Source organism: Pleurodeles waltl, chromosome 4_1 (assembly GCF_031143425.1).
Source record: "Pleurodeles waltl isolate 20211129_DDA chromosome 4_1, aPleWal1.hap1.20221129, whole genome shotgun sequence".
NCBI classification, from domain to species: Eukaryota; Metazoa; Chordata; class Amphibia; order Caudata; family Salamandridae; genus Pleurodeles; species Pleurodeles waltl.
In genome coordinates, this window is record NC_090442.1 from 300,645,960 (window position 1) to 300,667,113 (window position 21,154).

At 45.0% G+C, this 21,154-nt stretch overlaps 1 protein-coding gene across 1 annotated transcript in view; it reads left to right on the top strand.

The window, feature by feature from the left end:
- PWP1 (PWP1 homolog, endonuclein) overlaps positions 1-21,154 on the top strand; it is a 320,357-nt gene that overhangs the window by 192,263 nt on the left and 106,940 nt on the right. The window contains exon 10 of the mRNA XM_069228384.1: positions 16,850-16,911. Coding sequence (XP_069084485.1) covers positions 16,850-16,911 — 62 coding nt within the window. The remainder of the gene's footprint in view (positions 1-16,849; positions 16,912-21,154) is intronic.

The following is a 21,154-nucleotide window of genomic DNA, read 5'->3' on the forward strand; positions in this document are numbered from 1 at the left end:
GATTTATTTATTCGAAAGTCTAAAGAAAGTCTTCCGGCCAATCAGAGTGCCCTCCCCTCATGTTAGCTTACCTTGTTTGCTCCAAATTCATAAGCCTTTCATTTGAGCCCAGTTACAAGTCAGCCTTGCAACACGCTTTCTGGAAGGTGGCTTTTCACGCGGCCATAACTTCAGCTTCAACTTCAGAAGGGTGAATGAGCTTCAAGCTAAGTGTTCACTGGGAACGTATTTGGTTTTCCACCGTAACATTCTCTTTAAAAACTCATCCTTCTTTCCTGCCCTAAGTGATATCGAAATTTCATATTTGACAATCGCACCCCAAAGATCTTTCCGGGGCATCACTTTCTTGCAGAAAGATCACTCCATTCTTTAAATGTGATAAGAATTCTAAAATATTACTTGGACAAATCCAAAATCATTAAGGAAAAAACAAACAACTGCGAATTACAAAGCAGTCCATACTGGGATGACTTAATCTATGAAAACCTTGGCTAGTGGCCTACATAATGATGTGTTGCCTTGATATAAAATGTTCAATTCTAGAAATGTGTAGAGCTCTGCTCTGGAATTAGACTCATACTTTGGTTCGACATTACTAGATTAATTTTGGCTCTAGTCATGATTCCCTAGTAGGTCAAGCCTTTTTTGCAGTTTGTTTGCATGGGAAATGTTTCTCTGTCTCTTCACCTCTGAAACCCTCCTCGAGGTTTGTGCATAATGTTTCTCGCTGTTATTCTCTGTGGTTTGGTTATAGGGGAGAATCCCATGATAGAGAAGGAAAAGTTACTTATTCATAATCCTAGTTCTCTATCATTGATATTGTTTCTGATTTCATAAACAATCTGCCCATCTCTCTCTCTGCTCCAAATTTCCTGGTGAAAAGTTTGATTATGATCCTTTTTCTGTATTCCTTCAAAACAAATGGGCATGATGTGTTACCTGGCTACCTTTTAATTCCGTAGAGGTACATTATTGAGTTTGCATTGTCTGTGCTCAGCCTATTAAAGACTGTGTGCCTTTTATTCTGTATTTCATAAGAGGATGTAATCATTATTATTTGGCTAATTGGCATTGTTTTTTAAAACCAGCAAATTTAGAAAATGCTTCGTCGTATAGGCATGTTTTTGTACCTGTAAAGTTATTTTGCAACAATGTGTTCTGGGGATCCCACAGGTGCACAGAGATACTATGCTGTTTATGAATTCTTTAAGAATACCCATGACAGAGAATTAGGATTACAGGTAAGTACCTTTTGCAGGTCAACATATTTTACTCATCAGCTAAGTGTTAGTTTTGTTTATAATGTAGTAGTCTATCGTATCGTCATTAAGATGGACTTTATGCTGCCCAGATTTAGAAAGCTTCTCCTCTTTAAGTCTCGCCTGGAGAGCACACGCACTGTCTACGAGTCTTTGTTCTTAAAAAAAGAAAAAAAGTAATAACAAACAAAAGTGCTTAGTACCCTCCCGTTACTTAATATTGGTTGGTTTCAAGGTAATTCTAATTTCTTTGCTTGTCATTGGTCACCTCCTCCCAGGCTCTTCCCTCTTTGCTTCTCTTCCTGTGTCAGTGCATGCCATGGAGCATGGACCAGCTGCAACTTACAATGGTCAGTATCCTTCCACTGTCTGTGCACATCCAGCTGTACTTTTTTCCTAGCACTCTCGCTAGTGCTTTGCAGTCAGTCACCCCCTCTCCCCACCCCTCCTGCTCTCCGTCATCTTGCAGCCGATTCCTGGTTCCTGCCTTGTTGCCTGACACTCGACCATGGCCATAAAGTTTTTTGTCCGGTCCATGCTTGCCCATTTTTTTGTTTACCTAAAAACTTCTGAGGAATGAGGAATACTGCTACTGTTGGTAATAAAGCAGAGCACACAAGATGTCAGGACTACAGATTTTTTTCCTAGCACTCCAAACAGTGCTTTGCAGTCAGTCTACCCTCTTCCTGTCCGTCCCACCACTCCCACCCTATGTGGCCTTGCCACCTCTTTCCAGATCCCACTGTCTTGCCTCGTTGCTTGCCCCCATTCAGCGCCACTCCTGCGTTGATCGCTGTTCCCCTCACCCCTACCTCATCATTCGTTGTCCGATCCACGCTTGCTTCCGTGCTTGGGCTACAGGTTTCAGCTCTGGTTTATTTTACCTCTTGTAAAGGAAGAAAACACAATGCTGTAGCGACATACAGCCTTTTCTGCAAGAGGGCTCCCTCCAGCGCCAGTGCACCTCTGAGACACATTTGTGTATCTGACCACTGTCTCTTGGACGTGGCTGCAAATCTTAACTCTCCTTTGCAATAAAAAAACAAGTATTTGCAGTGCAATGGGTCTCGCATTTGCTTGACTTAGAGCTATTAGCGTTAAAAAGTCCTAACCGGACTTTTATTGACACATAAAATGAAAAGTAAAACAGTTTTACATAAAAGAGCCAACGGCCACTATGAGCGTGAAGGAGACGAACAAAAAGAAACAGAAGTTCCCTCACAGTCAAACGTATCGTCAAAAGTGCAGTTATCCATGTAACCGGGTCGATGTCATGCAAATCTCTCGACTACTGCCCAGCGAGATCGCTCTGCATAGGAAATAAAAAGAAAACGTAGTCAAAAAACCATGCGGAAAACATGGAGCCTCGTATGTTTTTAGTAGTTTACCGGTGCTCTCGAGGAGGGCTAAACACTGGAAAAGCCATGACGTATGCATGCCTTTCACTAATGAAATCAAGCAAATTTTCAAAGGCAATCCCACGAACCAACGAAACTGATGGGCATGACTTGGGCGTGGTTAAAAGCTTCTACAGAGATTACAACAGGGGCCAGAGCGCTTGAGCGCCTGACCCTAAACAGAGCAGTGCGGACCATCTGCTGGGCATGGCCTGGACCGATTCCCATGGTGCTGGTGCCTGCAACTGCAACAGTCCGCAGCATTCTTGTATTCTTCATCCTTTGCTAAATATTTGACAATAGCGAATTTTTTTGGGATAAGTGTAAAGTGAAGTGTGAAAGGTCACAGTCTTCTCAAAGTGATATTTTTCCAAACTTTATTTAGAATAGCAATGTTAAGTGTTGCATTACGTGATGACAATGACATTAAACATTTCACCATAATAACCTTTCGAAGTTAATTATTTTGTTGGTACACAAAACTGTGTCATTTATAAAAAATACTTTGGCTCTTCCCATGACCTACGGAGCAACACCCAAAAGCAGGCAAAAGGCTCCGATTATTAAATGAAATGAAGAGAAATGAAAACGCATATCTTTTTCTGTTTTTTTTTATTAGGAGGGGCCAAAATAGTTGGGAAATGGGTTTTTTCCGTTTTAAATAGCGCTATCAAAAAAGTTGAGAAATGTTTTTTGTTTTTTGCAATTTTATATAGCGTGAACTGGACCCCAGGGCTTTACATGAGTATCAGTTATATTACACATTAAAGTTTGTAGGCACAGGAAGATTAAGTCATTTGCCCTGAATCTCAGGATGTTGAGCCGATGCTGGGACTTAACCCCTTCACTGCCAGGCCTTTTTCCCTCCTGTGCTGAGCCTTTTTTTGGCTATTTGGGGCAGTTTGCGCTTAGGCCCTCATAGCTTTTTCTCCACATAAGCTGCCCATGCCAAATTTGCGTCCTTTTTTTTTCCCAACATCCTAGGGATTCTAGAGGTACCCAGACTTTGTGGGTTCCCCTGAAGGAGACCAAGAAATTAGCCAAAACACAGCGAAAATTTCGTTTTTTTAAACAAAATGGGAAAAAAGGGCTGCAGAAGAAGGCTTGTGGTTTTTCCCCTGAAAATGCCATCAACAAAGGGTTTGCGGTGGTAAAATCATCATCTTCCCAGCTTTCAGGAACAGGCAGACTTGAATTAGAAAAACCCAATTTTTCAACAGAATTTTGACATTTTACTGGGACATACCCCATTTTTACTTTTTTTTGTGTGCTTTCAGCCTCCTTCCAGTTAGCAACAGAAATGGGTGAGAAACCAATGCTGGATCTCAGACAGCTAAACATTTCTGAAAAGAAGACAAAATTCTGAATTCAGCAAGGGGTCATTTGTGTAGATCCTACAAGTGTTTCCTACAGAAAATAACAGCTGAAATAAAACAATATTGAAATTGAGGTAAAATAACTGCAATTTTTCTCCACGTTTTACTCTGTAACATTTTCCTGCGATGTCAGATTTTTTAAAGCAATATACGGTTACACCTGCTGGACTCTTCTGGTTGCGGGGATATATAGGGCTTGTAGGTTCATCAAGAACCCTAGGTACCCAGAGCCAATAAATGAGCTGCACCTTGGAATGGGTTTTCATTCTATACCGGGAATACAGCAATTAATTTGCTGAAATATAAAAAGTGAAAAATAGGTATCAAGACAACCTTTGTATTTCCAAAATGGGCACAAGATAAGGTGTTGAAAAGCAGTGGTTATTTGCACATCTCTGAATTCCTGGGCGCCCATACTAGCATGTGAATTACAGGGCATTTCTCAAATAGACGTCTTTTTTACACACTGTCTTACATTTGGAAGGAAAAAATGTAGAGAAAGACAAGGGGCAATAACACTTGTTTTGCTATTCTGTGTTACCCCAAGTCGCCCAATAAAAATGGTACCTCACTTGCGTGGGTAGGCCTAATGCTCGCGACAGGAAACATAAAATGGACACATCACATTTTTACATTGAAATCTGACCTGTTCTAGCTGTAGATTTTGGCCTCTAGCTCAGCCGGCACCTAGGGAAACCTACCAAACCTGCGCATTTTTGCAAACAAGACACCTAGGGGAATCCAAGATGGGGTGACTTGTGGGGCTCTGACCAGGTTCTGTTACCCTGAATCCTTTGCAATACTCACAATTTGGCCCAAAAAACACTTTTTCCTCTCACTTCGGTGACAGAAAGTTCTGGAATCTGAGAGGAGCCATAAACTTCCTTCCACCCAGTGTTCCCCCAAGTCTCCCGATAAAAATGATACCTCACTTGTGGGGGTAGGCCTAGCGCCCCCGACAGGTAATGCCCCAAAACACAACGTGGACACATCACATTTTCCCAAAGAAAACAGAGCTGTTTTTTGCAAAGTGCCTAGCTGTGGATTTTGGCCTCTAGCCCAGCCGGAACCTAGGGAGACCTAGCAAACCTGCGCAGTTTTGAAAACTAGACACCTATGGTAATCCAAGTTTGGGGTGACTTGTGGGGCTCTGACCAGGTTCTGTTACCCCGAATCCTCTACAAACCTCAAAATTTGGCCAAAAAAACACCTTTTCCTCTCATTTCAGTGGCAGAAAGCTCTAAAATCTGAGAGGAGCCACAAATTTCCTTTCCCCAAGTCTCCTGATAAAAACGGTACCTCACTTGTGTGGGTAGGCCTACTGCCCGCGAAAGGAAATGCCCCAAAACACTATCTGGACACATCAAAATTATCAACTACAAAACTTCCTGTTTTTGCGGGGGGAGTCACCCTCATTTTTTGTCCTGGGCTCAGTATCCATCTAGGGAAACCTACCAAACCCAGACATTTCTGAAAACTAAACACCCAAAGGAGTCCATGGAGGTGTGACTTGCGTGGATCCCCCAATGTTTTCTTACTCAGAATCCTCAGCAAACCTCAAATTTATCTAAAAAATCAAATTTTTCCCACATTTCTGTGTGGGTTCACAGCACCGGGACAAATTTTATACCACCCAACGTTCCCCTCAGTCTCCGGGTAAAAATGATACCTCATTTGTGTAAATGGGCAAGTGCTTGTGACAGGGAAGAGCCAAAAACATGTTGAAATTGAGGGGGAACCAAAGCGGGCCCAAAAGGGCAGTTTGGCAAAAAACATTTTTTGACTGACAAGGGCAGCAGAATTTTTATCGGTATAGATGAGACAATGCTGGGTGGTAGGATTTTGTGGATTCCTGCAGATTCCGGAAGGTTCCATCACAAAAATGTGGAAAAAAGTTGTGATTTCCAGCAAAGTTGGAGGTTTGCAGAGCATTGTGGGTAAGAAAATGGTGCGGGGTGCTTGTGAAACACACCACCCTGGAATCTCCCAGTTGTTTAGTTTTCAGATGTGTCTAGGTCTTGTGGATTTTTCTACATGGCAGCGTCCCAAAGTCCATAAAGTGCAGCCCTCACCATTCCAAGTGGGACGATTTTGAGAGTTAGCTAAGCTCTCATGGCCCAAATGTAAAACCAAAACCCAAAATAATCAAATGTCCTCTTGCTTGCCGTGGGATAAGATGTTTTAGTGTGTGGGGGAGCACTGAAAGACTGTTACCGCCTTCAGTTGGGGTGGGGGTATAACCAGACCCATACTGGTTGGTATCCACCACCCCACTATTTTATTTTTTTAATTCCCTGGCATCTAGTAGACTTTCTGCCTCCTCCCTCTTTGCCCCTCCACCCCGGGGTGTGGATCAGGGGTAATTGCCCCATCTGCCCACTGGACAGAACAACTTTGGCCCCATTTATTTGGTGTGGGGATATGGCCATACCCCGACCCACTTATTTTTAAAAAATATCTTCCCTGGTCTCTGGGCGCCCCCCCCTCTCAAAGTAGGCCAGTCTTCCCCCCCATGGGGAGCAACCCTTACCATAGGGGCTACACCCCCTAAAGAAAACACACTCATACACACACACCAATCCCTGGTGCCTATGTGGTTTGTGCTCCCCCCCCCCCGGCAGATCAGCTTAATAGAAATACGCTGATCTGGGAGAGCAGAAATGGGCTAAAATAAATTACCCCCCAGGGGAGTGGCCCTTGCCTAAGGGGTCGCTCCCCACCTCTATAAAAAAAATAAAAAAAATAAAAATATCCCTGGCCCCTAGAGGTTTCTGCCTCCCCCTGGGGGCAGATCGGCCTAATAACAATAGGCCGATCTGCACCCAGGGGGGGTAGAAAAGGCCTTGAAAAAATTTCTGTTGTCAAATAAATCCCTGGTGGCTAGTGGGCATTTCAGAAGCCGGATCGCTTCACAATCCAGCTTCTGAAGTGCTCCGAGAGACTTCAAAGGGAAGGAAATTCCTTTCCTTCCCTTTGAAGCCTCCCAGGCCCCCATCACATGATCAGAAGAGAAATGCTTCCAGCGCAATGGGGAGGTGGCCTCTGATGAGGTCAGCACGCAGTCACGCACTGACGTCATCAGACGTCACGGGGAGGGGGTCGGGGTGGAAGGGCTTCCCTTTCCATCCCTGCCTTTTAAGCCCACGGAGGGAGCGCTAGCGCTCCCTCCGAGCTCATGTCCGAGGACATAATGGTTACGTCATAGGCACAGGAGCACTGTGCCAGTGGACGCAACCATTACGTCTCCAGCACAGAAGGGGTTTAACCTGGTTCCCTAGTTTCCTGCCCGTTACGCCACATCCTGTTCTATGCAATCTTATCCTTGTTGCCTACAACAGAGGGGATTTCAGTTTTAAAATGGTGAAAGGCACATCTAGGTATATGTGTTATTACATGCTACACTTAGCTATCAGAATAACCTCTAAAACACTCACAGTTTTTGGCGGATAAGAGAAGCTGGTACAGGAGAGTATGTGAGTTGCCCAACATCACAAGATGCGTCCGGTGTGGAAGTCAGGATTCCAACCCACACCTTAGACACTGTCTGTGCTTGTATGCGCTGGTTATAATAGATAAGAGCAGGTAGGTGATGATGATGAGTCTGTGGGTTTTGGCGATGCTGGTCAGAGCTATCATGTAAGTGTTGAAGAGGGTGGGGCTTAGCGCAGATCCGTGGGTTACTCCACAGATGATGCCTTGAGTTCGAAGATAAAGGGGTAAAGGCGGGTGCAAGGAAATGCCTCCTTGGCATGGTTACCGCCCCAACATTTTGCCTTTGCTGATGCTAAGTTTTGATTGAAAGTGTGCTGGGACCCTGCTAGCCAGGCCCAGCACCAAAACCCTAAACTGTACCTTTGCTTCCACATTTGGCACAGCCCTGACACTCAGATAAGTCCCTTGTACCTGGTACCCCTGGTACTGAGGGCCCTGATGCCAGGGAAGGTCTCTAAGGGCTGCAGCATGTCTTATGCCACCCTGGGGACGCCACACTCAGCACATGCACACTGCTCCACAGCTTGTGTGTGCTGGTGGGGAGAAAATGACTTAAGTCGACATGGCAATACCCTCAGAGTGCCATGCCAACTTCACACTGCCTGTGGCATGGGTAGGTCACCCCTCTATCAGGCCTTACAGCTCTAAGGCAGGGTGCACTATACCACAGGTGAGGGCATATGTGCATGAGCACTATGCCCCTACAGTGCCTAAGCAAAACCTTAGACATTGTAAGTGCAGGGTAGCCATAAGAGTATATGGTCTGGGAGTTTGTCAAACACAAACTCCACAGTTCCAAAATGGCTACACTGAAAACTGGGAAGTTTGGTATCCAACTTCTCAGCACAATAAATGCACACTGATGCCAGTGTGCAATTTATTGTAACATACACCCAGCGGCCATCTTATAGATGCCCCCTGAATACCAATCCGACTTCGTGTTGGCTGACCAGTTTCTGCCAGCCTGCCACACACCAGACATGTTGCTGGCCACATGGGGAGAGTGCCTTTGTCACTGTGGCCAGGAACAAAGCCTGTACTGGGTGGAGGTGCTTCGCACCTCCCCCTGCAGGAACTCTAACACCTGGCGGTGAGCCTCAAAGGCTCACCCCTTTTTTTACAGCGCCCCAGGGCATCCCAGCTAGTGGAGATAGCCCCCACTTTTGGCGGCAAGGCTGGAAGAGATAATGAGAAAAACAAGGAGGAGTCACCCACCTGTCAGTACAGCCCCTAAGGTGTCCTGAGCTGAGGTGACCCCTGCCTTTAGAAATCCTCCATCTTAGTTTTGGAGGATTCCCCCAATAGAATTAGGGATGTGCCCCCTCCCCACAGGGAGGAGGCACAAAGAGGGTGTAGCTACCCTCCAGGACAGTAGCCATTGGCTACTGCCCTCCCAGACCTAAACACACCCCTAAATATAGTATTTAGGGGCACCCCAGATCCCAGGAAATCAGATTCCTGCAACCTGAAGAAACAAGAAGGACTGCTGACCTACAAGCCTGCAGAGAAGACGGACGACGATAACTGCTTTGGCCCCAGCCCTACCGGCGTGTCTCCAACTTTGAAAACCTGCTCCAGCGACGCATCCGACAGGGACCAGTGACCTCTGAAGCCTCAGAGGACTGCCCTGGACTAAAGGACCAAGAAACTCCCAACGCCGGAAGCGTGAGACTTCGCACTGTGCACCCGCATACTGAGAACAAACACCCCAGGGAGGACTCCCCGGCGACTGCGAGCCTGTGAGTAGCCAGAGACGACCCCCCTACACCCCCACAGCAACACCTGCAGAGAGAATCCAGAGGCTCCCCCTGACCGCGACTGCCTGTAACAAGGGACCCGACGCCTGGAACCAGCACTGCACCCGCAGTCCCCAGGACCTAAAGGAACCGAGCTTCAGCACAGGAGTGACCCTCAGCCGACCCTCTGCCTAGCCCAGGTGGTGGCTGTCCTGAGAAGCCCCCCCTGTTCCTGCCTGCGCCGCTAGAGTGACCCCCGGGTCCCTCCATTGATTCCTATCTGAAACCCGACGCCTGCTTTGCACACTACACCCGGCCGCCCATGTGCCGCAGAGGGTGTGTTTTGTGTATCTACTTGTGTCCCCCCAGTGCTCTACAAAAAAACCCTGGTCTGCCCCCGAGGATGCAGGTACTTACCTGCTGGCCAACTGGAACCAGAGCACCCCTGTTCCCCATAGGCTCCTATGTGTTTTGGGCTCCTCTTTGACCTCTGCACCTGACCCGCCCTGAGCTGCTGGTGTGGTAACTTTGGGGTTGCCTTGAACCCCCAACGGTGGGCTACCTATGCCCCAGAACTGAGACTTGTAAGTGTTTTACTTACTTCACAAACTAACCTTTACTTACCTCCCCCAGGAACTGTTGATTTTTGCAGTGTCCACTTTGAAAATAGCTTATAGCCATTTTTACAAAGACTATATATGATATTGCTTTTATTCAAAGTTCCCAAGTTACCTAAGTGAAGTACCTTGAATTTTATGTGTTTACTTCAAATCTTGAACCTGTGGTTCTTAAAATAAACTAAGAAAATATATTTTTCTATATAAAAAACCTATTGGCCTGGAGTAAGTCTTTGAGTGTGTGTTCCTCATTTATTGCCTGTGTTTGTACAACAGATGCTTAACACTACCCTGTGATAAGCCTACTGCCTGACCATACTACCACAAAATAGAGCATTAGAATTATCTAATTTTGCCACTATCTTACCTCTAAGGGGAACCCTTGGACTCTGTGCACACTATTTCTTACTTTGAAATAGTATATACAGAGCCAACTTCCTACAAATTGCCTCATACCTCGCGACCCATGGCCTCCCTATCCGCTCGGTAGGTTGATTCCTGGCGGTTCGAGGAAAGCCAATCAATAATTATTAAGAGTTTTATTGCCCAATAATATTTTAGGATGTCTGGGACTGCCAGTCCCCCATCATAAGCACCCTTTTGCAAATCCTGGGGCATCACCTTGCCACAGTAGTAGTTGGGCCTCCTAATCTGTTTTCTTTAAAAACTCTGGAATTCTGATTGCCTGGTTTGCAGCACATATAAAAGGCTTGGTAGGGTTGTCATTTTATAAAGAGCTTCTCTACCTCTTACACCTGTTACCTGGAGGTTACACCAGTGGGCCACATCCCAGCGGACCCTTTCACCACAATCCAATGTAAAACAATCCCAAATAATCTGCCCCATTCCAATCCAAAGCAAGTCTGCCCCACTCCAAACCAAAGCAAGTCTGCCCCACTCCAAACCAAAGCAAGTCTGCCCCACTCCAAACCAAAGCAAGTCTACCCCCCTCCTAACCAAAGCAGGCTGCCCCCCTCCCAACCAAAGCAGGCTGCCCCCCTCCCAACCAAAAAAGGCTGCCCCCCTCCAAACCATAACAGTCTGCCCCACTCCAAACCAAAACAGTCTGCCCCACCCTGAACCAAGATAATCCGCCCCACTCCAATCCAAAACAGTCTGCACTACTCTAATTCAAATCAATCTGCTCCACTCCAATCCAAAACAATCTGCCCCACTCTAATCCAAAACAGTCTGCCCAATCTGCCCCACTCCAATCTGCCCCACTCCAATCCAAAACAATCTGCCCCACTCCAGTCCAAAACAATCTACCCCACTCCAGTCCAAAACAGTCTGCCCCACTCCAATCCAAAACAGTCTGCCCCACTCCAATCCAAAACAGTCTGCCCCACTCCAATTTGCCCCATTCCAATCCAGTCTGCCCCACTTCAGTATGCCCTACTCCAATCCAAACCAATCTGCCACTCTCCAAAACAATCTGCCCACACTCCATTCCACCTACATCAATGGAAAACAATATGCCCCACTCTTATCCCACCCACTCCAATCTGCCCCACTCCAATACAAAACAGCCTGTCCACTTCAGTCCCCTCTACTCCAATCTGATCCACTCCAGTCCAATCCACTGCACCCCAGTCCACCCACTCAATCCCAATTCTCAACTCCAATCTTCCACAGTCTACCCTACTCCAATCCACCCACTTCAGTCCACCCCACATCATTCCAATCCACCCAGTCCAGTCTACCTCACTCCAGTCCACTTCCCCAATCCACCTCATTCTCTCACCAATTCACCCACCTCAATCCAGTTCACCATGCTCCAGTCTGCCCCACTTCAATCTAAAACAATCTGCTTCACTCCAGCTTGCCCCATTCCAATTCAAAACATCCTGCCTCACTCCAATCAGCCCCACTCTAATCCAAAACAATCTGCTCCACTTCAATCCAAAACAATGTCCCTCACTCCAATCCAAAACAATCTGCTCCACTCCAATCTGGCGTACTCCAATCCAAAACAATCCACCCCACTCCAGTCTGCCCCACTTTAATCCAAAACCATCTGCTTCACTCCACTCTGCCCTACTTCGATCCAACACAACCTGCATCACCCCAGTCTGCCCCGTTCCAGTCCAAAACAACCTGTCTCACTCCAAAATGCCCCACTCAGTCCAAAAAAATGAGTCCCACTCCAACACACCCCACTTCAATACGAAACAATCTGCCCTACTTCAATACGAAACAATCTGCCTCACTCCAATCTGCCCCACTCCAATCCAAAACAATCTGCTCCACTCCAGTCTGCCACAATCCAATCCCAAACAATCTGCCCCACTCCAGTCCAAGACAGTTCGCCCCACTACAAACAGCCCTACTTAAATCCAGAACAATCTTCCCTACTCCAATCCAAAACTGTCTGCCCCACTCAGATCCCAAAACAATCTGCCCCACTTAATCTGTCCCACTCCAATCCAAAACAATCCACCCACTCCAATCCAATCCACCTCACTCCAATCTATCCAAATCAAGTCTACCCCACTCCAAATCATCCAACTCTAATTCAATCCACCCTCGCCAAACCAATCCACTCCAATCCACCTAAACCAAGCCAATCCAATCCACCCCAAACGAACCCTGTCTACTCGCCCCAAAACAATCCAGTCCACCTGACTCAACGTTTCCAATCCACATCGCCCCAATCCAATCCACCTCATCCCATTCCAATCCACCTCATCTCATTTTAATCCTCCCTCTCCAGCCCACCCACTCCAACCCCCCCAATCCACACAATCCAACCCACCCTACCCCATTCCAGTTCACCCTACTACCTCAATTCACTCCACTCTACGACACTCCCTGCCACTGAACTCTACTCCCTTCCACTCAAACAAATCCAGTCTATCACACTGGAGTACAACATGTCAAAAACACATTGTCAAAGGCAGTAGCTCTCGTATAGGCGAAAACTATTGGCTTTGCCAATGCTTGTACTTGTTTGCAGCCGTTGTGACTGGCGTCTCAGTTGTGAACAGGACAAATTAAATGTCCCATTCACACTAAGAGGAAGCTTCCAGAGAATTGGGGTAATTTTATTTTTTGTTTTTCATAGATAAAAGAAGAGCAGTCTGCCATGACATAGTAGCAAACCCAGCTTTGCAGTTTAGATGAAATTCCCCGCCAACACACCTGGGATCTCCAAATACTTCAGACCAGCATTGTCAGGGCTGGTGAAGGTGGGGCTCGAGCTGCTTGGCGCCTGGCCTGCCAAAAGATAAATTAACCCCTTTTTATTCTTGCACACTCTTTTCTCTTAAGGTGTTCATTGATGATCTTAGCTTTTGTTATTATACTTAGCTCTCACTTATTCACTTTCACAGCACAACATGTCACATACGATTCAAAAAAACCTTTGCACAAATGGAGAAAAAAAACACTCGCTATGCCAATAGTTCCGATGTTGTCCTCCAACGTTTTGGCAATTCTTATTTTGTTTTAGCATGAGTTTGTTTGTAAAACTTGGCTTGGGAAGCTGCTGGATGTTCATCAGCCTAAAAATAGAGTATATTGACTAAAGGCAAAATATTATTTGATCTCATAAAAATACACATTACCATAGTGGTCTCTAGAAATGAAGGGAACTACTTATGGATGTGCTCCTTGTAACAGAGCAGCATGGCATAACTCATAGTGAAGTCAGCCAGTGGCTGAAGTGGGCTGATGCATTGCCCCTTGATGCATGCTAGAGTGGGTTAGAGACAAATGTGAATAACACAACCACAGACAAATGGATGAAGTGTGGCTGAACCACCATTTAAGCAACTATGTCATACACATCATTTTAGTCAAATCAGAAGGCTTTGGCTACCGCAGACCTAAAAAAGCCAGTCCTTCTGTCATGCTGCCAGGCTCATGCCTTTGAGAAAGGAAGGGAAGAATAAAGCAGAGGTATAAGGAAAGAGAGAAGGAAGGAAATAGGAAGGAGAGGCAAGGGGATGGAAGGAAGGAGAAAAAAAGGAAGGTAGGAGAGAAAGACTAAAACGGGAAAGGAATTGGAAGGAGCGAAAGAAGGAGTGAGAGAAGAAATCAAAGCAGTGTTACAAGTGTTACAAATTAAACACAAAAATGGCCAGTTTCCTGCCTGAACAAACTTTATTGAAGAACCATTGGTGAAACTGAATCCAGAATAAACATGCTCTGAAGAATTCTCTGCTTAAGAATTCACATGCGTAATATTGAAGCTTTCGGTTTGAGTACTGCATACATAGTAAACAAAAGGTAACAATACAAAACCGTTTCAGATGGACGCAATCTGTAAGCTGTGAAATACCAGCACTCACATAAACAAAGGACTCTCCAAAAGGAACTTCCAACAGCATTGGCAAGAGTCAGGAACTGATAGCGTGGAATGTAGCCTGTGCTCACATCTAGTTTAAAGCACCCTGATTTCACCTCAGACTCTAAACACAGACAGCTCTGAAGTCATTCTAAAGTGAAAACAAAAACACTGGCACTGAAAGAAACTACCTAGTGTGTAGATGCATACATTGTGAGAGCGCAAAATGCAGTTGCTCAAAGTGAATAAAGCCAGTGGCTTAAGAAGCTTGACCCTTTGCCACATACAGTAGTGGGCGAAAGCAAAATGTGAATGACACAACAGTCCAGTGGATGAAGAGAGGTGGCTGAAAGCCCCTTTAAGTAAGTATATTATACATATAATTTTAGTAAAATCAAAAAGTCTTGGCTAATGCTGGATCTCAAAAGATTCTTTAATGCCATCTTATCTTTTTTTTTATTTTTTTTTACTATATAGTCTTCAGTCTACACTCTTCACATGATGAATCCTTTAAAGTCAGTCGTTAGCTGATGCAAGCCTAAGAAGTTTCCCTCCGCAGTTTGTTTGTCCTTCCAACATGAAATACGAAAAAGTATAATTCCCTAGTGCCCTACAGTGTTCGGAACCAATGCAAACAAATGTGTATAATTCTACAGTGTACCCATCTTGCCATATCCATTTGGTCGACGAAAGGACCAGTGTCAGTTTTGCATAGATTATTCACAGCCTCTTTATCTTTATAGCACATGGACCAAGTGTAGCCAAGCCCATTTTCAGTAAGGGAATCTTAATGTGAACGAACATTTGAATTATATAAACCGATTAGCTACGTTTGCCTTCTTTAATTTAGTGCATAATGTACCATTATGTACTGTTGAATTTGCATTCTCTTTCAGCAATATTTTGAAATGAATGCATCTGTAATCAAAGACGTTGAGCGGGATGCAAATCAGTTCCTGAGTTAAATGGTTGACTTTTTTTTAAGTGACAACTGGTGGGCTCATGGAATGCGCCATTTCACAAACCATTTCAATTGGAACTTCGCGCTTCGTAAGAAAGACAGTTGTCACCAGTGAATCGTGCACTACTTCTAAAGATATTTACTCTTGTTTCTTCAATGCTTATATGTTTGATACATTGGTGCTGTTCTTTTGTTCTTTAAACAGCATAGCAAGCTCACTGGGGAAGCTACTTTAATGGCACTCCTGCGTCTGTGAATACAATTTTACTCCTTAGATTGATACTGAGCTTTGGCGAGATGTCTTATTGTATTTACTTATTAGCAGTTTTAAATGACAAGGAAAAAACCTTGTGGGTGGCAGAGCTGTTTATATAGGAATGGTTTCACAAGGGCTATCAAAACCCCGCACAATTGCAGAAGTTGAATTTCAGAAGTAAACAGAAAAAAATAGAAATGTTTGTGTGCTACACAACGAAGGAAAAACATACATACCCACGGATACAGAATTTAAAGAAATATAAGCAGTGAAGACCATGCAAATAAATTTGGTTTGAGACAGTTCTCGAGTGTTGTGGGACACTGAAACAACAGGTTCATCAGACCTGATTTTTAAATGTTTTATAGGAATGGGTTGATCTAAATGACTAGTTTAATGGAGTTCCACATCTTTGATGCACTTCCTCAGGTATGCTGCTTTACGGTTTTTGGCCTCATACAGACTGATATTTCTAGAGAAATGGTGTTAGAGCTCAAAAGATGTCATTGTCTTTCTGAGGTGACTGGTTTCCGGGGGGAAATAGTTTAGATTGCTGGAGTAGAGTGCCTTAAGCAAGATTCATGCTAGTTTAAAGATACTTTTTGCTTGTATAGAGGAACATTAAAGTGAAAGCATAATTGGTGTTACATGGTACTACGTACTTTAGCCCAGGGCACACCCAGCAGTTGCAAATAGGGCTTCTGTAATGGGAATGTGGTGCAGTTTAGGAATCCATATGGATATTGAGTTTCCACTATCCAGCTTCAGAGCAAAAGGGATTTAACTGCTCCAAATATGAGTTGATAAGTATCCTGCTACGATTTTGGGTTGAAATTGTGCTGCTTTGGCTTGTGAATTGATTTGTTTATAGTTTAGGGTATGTGTCCCAAAAGAAGAAAGGATATGGAAGGGCTTCAGGTCAGTGAGGATTGTTGAGTCAAGGTTAAGTCGGATGCAGAATATAGTAGGAAGAATGCAAGAGGCGATAGTGGATTGAGCTTGAGATGGTGGTGTACCAACCATGTTTGAGTATCATTGTGAATGTGCCCATTAGTTCAGCATCTTTAGTCGGCGAAATTTGGGGATAGCACTGTCTGTCATAAAGGTAGAAGTGGCACAGCGTGGAATGTGGCTTGTGCTCACATCTGTGGCATAAGCGTAGAAGTGACACAAGAGGTTAGAGTGGTTTACAATACAGGCACAAGGTTCCACCTATGCACTGAGGTGAGGTGAGGGAAATGAACCTTGGAAGAAACTCGTTGTTTCATATCCGAGCTGGAGAGAACAGTGGCTATTTTTATGTTTTGATGGTGACATTTCATGCCTAAAAACACATAATTGGTTTGGATCCTCTGTAAGTTTCTTATTGTAATTGCATTTTCAAAGCTGCTGTGAAACAAAGTTAACTAATACACGTGTAACTTGTTTTGCATGCATTATGTATTTACCATGTTTTTTGTCTCTTAGGTCCAAACCCTGCAGTTTCATCCTTTTGAAGCACAGACCCTCATTTCTGGTTCTTATGACAAGTAAGTAGTGTAATTATATTCTTAAACTAACTATTCTACACGAGAGATACACACACCAGTGTGATTTATTTCTTCTAAACATATGCTGGTCTGAAGATTCCTTATCTTATTAATATCCACTAGACACTTAATTAGATTTCGAAAGCAATTTCCACAGCAATATCTCTTTATTGTTGACAGATGGTGCCATGCAGCTTTAGTTGCAGCTTTGACCAACCAGGGTGTCATGGAATATTTGACACTGCCAGTTTTTTTTTTTGCTGCACCTCATTGATGGAAGTCAAGGGTTCTTCTCTGTTACACCACCGAAATTCCAGCACAAACTGACCGCAACTAGGTCGTATCTTACATCCTAAGGTGTCCGGATCTAAATCCTGTTAACATTTAAGCAATATCAAAAGATGACGTCGTTAATGGATCTACACAACATTTGTGTAGGAAAGTGCCTCTTTTCAAAATGGTTAGACCCCTCTTTTTTTGCCTGGTTTCTGGTGCAGTTTCAATTGAAAGTGCACTGGTTACCTGCTAACCAGGTCCCCAGTGCCAGATCGGTTTCTCCAAAAACTGCAGAGTTGTTTTTCCAATTGCCAAAACCTTTACTTGCCACTCTAAACCCTAGTAAATGGTACCATTGGAACCGAGGGCATGGGGAGCTAAAGAAGGCCCCTGAGGGCTGCAGCACTGACTGTGCCACCCTCAAGGACCCTCTCACCAACAGCACACAGTGCTGCCATTGCAGACTGCGTGTCTTGGTGCAGAGATAAAATGAAAACATGTCATGGCCCAAAGCTTGTGTGCCATGTCCCGTAACACTGCACGCAATATATGTAAGTCACCCCTCTGGCAGGCTTTACAGCTCTTAGGCAAGGTGCATTTTGTTACATGTGTGGGCACAGCTGCATGAGCAGCTATGCCCCCGTTATGTCTTTGTCGATTGTCAGACATAGCATGTAACCAGTGAAGCAGTTTTAAGTAGATGTGCTGGACACTGGTCACTACAAGTTCCTCAGCTACATGATTGCTTCAATGAAGATAGGAAGGTTTGGTATCAAACATCTCGTATTAATAAACCCTCACTGAAACCAGTGATGGATTTATAATACATGCACGCAGATGGCACCTTAGCGGTGCCCCTTGAAAACCTACCAACCCTTAGTGTGGTCATTGACTGATGCAAACCAATGCAGCCACCTTACACAGTGTTCTGTCCCCCCCCCCCCAAGGTGAAAGCCAACGCTCTCAGCGGCTCAGAACAAAGGCCTGCTCTGGACGGAAGTGATAGTACCTCATCCAGGCAGGATGGAAATTCCAGGGCGGTGGAGTTTCAAAGGCCTTGCCGCCTTTGAAATGCAAACCAGGCCTCTCCAAACGGTGGAAAAGGCTGACCCTCAGTTCCTGACCCCACTTTGGCAGCAGGACCAGTGTCAAAATGAGTTAAATTAGGATCGCCCACTTCATGCTAGTCCCACCCCTAAGGTGGAGGAGCTGAAGTGGACACTATTTTTTAAATTTCTCTATCTTGTTTGGAAGGAATTAGGCCAATAGGGTTAGGGCTGTGTCCGCTTTCCAAAGTAAGTGGTCATAGCAAGGGTGTAGTCACCCTAAAGCTGAGTAGCTCATTGGCTAGCACCTGGCACCCCTGTAACGCCCCTATGTCAGTATTGAGGTGGCACTCCGAACTAGAATTCAGATTCCTGATGACCTAAGAAGAGCCGGACACTACAGCGTCACACCAGCAGAGAAGACTGCAGACACCAATTGACCGGCCTGTCTGCAGCCCACAATGATTCTGCATCAATAGGCGACTGGCCCTGCAGCCCAGCGACCTCCAAAGCTTTGTGAGAACTGCCTGCCTTTGACAAAGACCAAGATCTCCCATGGACAGCGGACCTGTCCAGAAGAAACAAACGTTGTAGAAAAATAACTCTGCCCTGAAGAACCGCAAAACCGCACCCGGACCCACCTCTACACCCGACGGCCCAAGTGTCCGACCAGTCCTGTGAAGGTTCTCCAGCGATTCTGAGCCTGAGTCCACCGTTGGTTGACCCCTGCCGCACTCTGCTTTGAAGCATGCAGCCTCAATCTGAAGACTTCCCCTGACCACGACTGCCCAGTAAGCTGCTTTCCGGTGTCAAAGGACACCCCTGCATCCTGAGCCCCTGGACCTTTGGGAGCTGGACTGGTGGTGTCCCCTGAGTCCTTCGACCTCCGAACTTACCTGGGCAGCTGTGGGTTTTCTTCATTAAACATCCTGGCCCCAGCCTGCAGCCTTTTTCCAAAACCAACCTCCTCCATTGACTTGCATTGGACGCTCAATGCTGTGTTGGCACTTTGCACCCTTCCACCCCTGTGTCGCTGAAGGTGTGATTTTGGTGCTTCCTTGTGGCCCTCCTATTGCTTGTCTCAACCTCAGGAGATCATCTCCTGACACCGCTTTACTCACCTATGAGCAGCGCATCTTTGGTCACCCCTGGTCTCCATTGGTTAACATTGGGCCCCCAGTGCCGTGTTGGCACTCTGCACCCGGCAGCTCCTGTCCTGTTGATGGTGTATGTTTGGTGCTGCCTTGTGGCCCTTCTTCTACTTACCTCAAGTGCAGAAGATCGACCGCTGGCCCTGCTTTACTCCCCTGTGAGCAGCGCATCTTCGTTCACCCCTCCAGTCTCCATTGGTTAACATTGGGCACCCGATCCCGAATCTGACCTCTGCATCCGGCCACCCCTGTGCCGCTGCCAGTACACTCTTGGTGCTGACTTGAACCTTGCCTGATGTTGACCTAAAACCCCAAAGACTGGGTTTGTAAGTCGAGTACTTACCTGCAAAACTACATTCTTGTTTTCCTCCCATAGGTTAACATTGAAGACTCTGAAAATTGCATTGTTGATTTTTGAAACTCAAAAGTGCTTTTAATTTAAAAACTGCTTACATTATAACGAAGTTCTGTGGTTAAAAGCATATTTAAAAGCAAATGTTATTTTTTTAATTTGGTCTCGGATTTATTTACTTGAGTGTGTGTATCATTTATTGCCCCTGTGAATACAACAAATGCTTAACACAACTTCTTAACCTCTTCGCTGCCAGGCCTTTTCCCCTCCTATGGCGAGCCTTTTTTTGGCTATTTGGGGCAGTTTGCGCTCAGGCCCTCATAACTTTTTGTCCACATAAGCTACCCACACCAAATTTGTGGCCTTTTTTCCAAAGTCCTAGGGATTCCAGAGATACCTGGAGTTTGTGGGTCCACCTGGAGGAGACCAAGGAGTTAGCTAAAATACAGCAAAATATTAATTTAAAAAAAAAAAAAAGAAAATGGGAAAAAAGGGCTGCAGAACAAGGCTTGTGGTTTTTCCCCTGAAAATGGTATCAACAAAGGGTTTGCGGTGCTAAAATCACCATCTTCCGAGCTTTCAGGAACAGGTAGACTTTAATCAGAAATCACAATTTGGGCATTTTACTAGGACATACCCCATTTTTACTTTTTCTTGTGCTTTTAGCCTCCTTCCAGTTAGTGACAGAAATGGGTGTAAACCCAATGCTGGATCCCGGCAAACTAAACATTTCTGAAAAGTAGACACAATTCAGAATTCAGAATTTTCCTACAGATTATAACAGCTGAAATAAAAAAATATTGAAATAGGGGTGAAAAAAACAGCCATTTTTCTCCACGTTTTACTCTGTAACGTTTTCCTGTAATGTCAGATTTTTTAAAGCAATATACTGTTAAGTCTGCTGGACTCCTCTGGTTGTGGGGATACATAGAGCTTCTAGGTTCATCAAGAACCCTAGGTATCCAGAGCCAGTAAATGAGCTGCACCTTGCAATGGGTTTTCATTGTATTCCGGGTATACAGCAATTCATTTGGTGAAATATAAAGACTGAAAAATAGGTATCAAGGAAACCTTTGTATTTCCAAAATGGGCACAAGATAAGTTGTTGAGAAGCAGTGGTTATTTGCGCATCTCTGAATTCCGGGATACTAGCATATGAATTACAGGGCATTTCTCAAATAGAAGTCTTTTGTACACACTGCCTTACATTTGGAAGGAAAAATTGCAGAGAAAGACAAGGGGCAATAACACTTGTTCTGCCATTCTGTGTTCCCCCAAGTCTCCCGCTAAAAATGGTACCTCGCTTGCATGGGTGGGCCTAATGCCTGCAAGAGGAAACGCAACATGGACACATCACATTTTTACATTGAAATCAGACGTGTTTTTTTCAAAGTGCCTAGCTGTGGATTTTGGCCTCT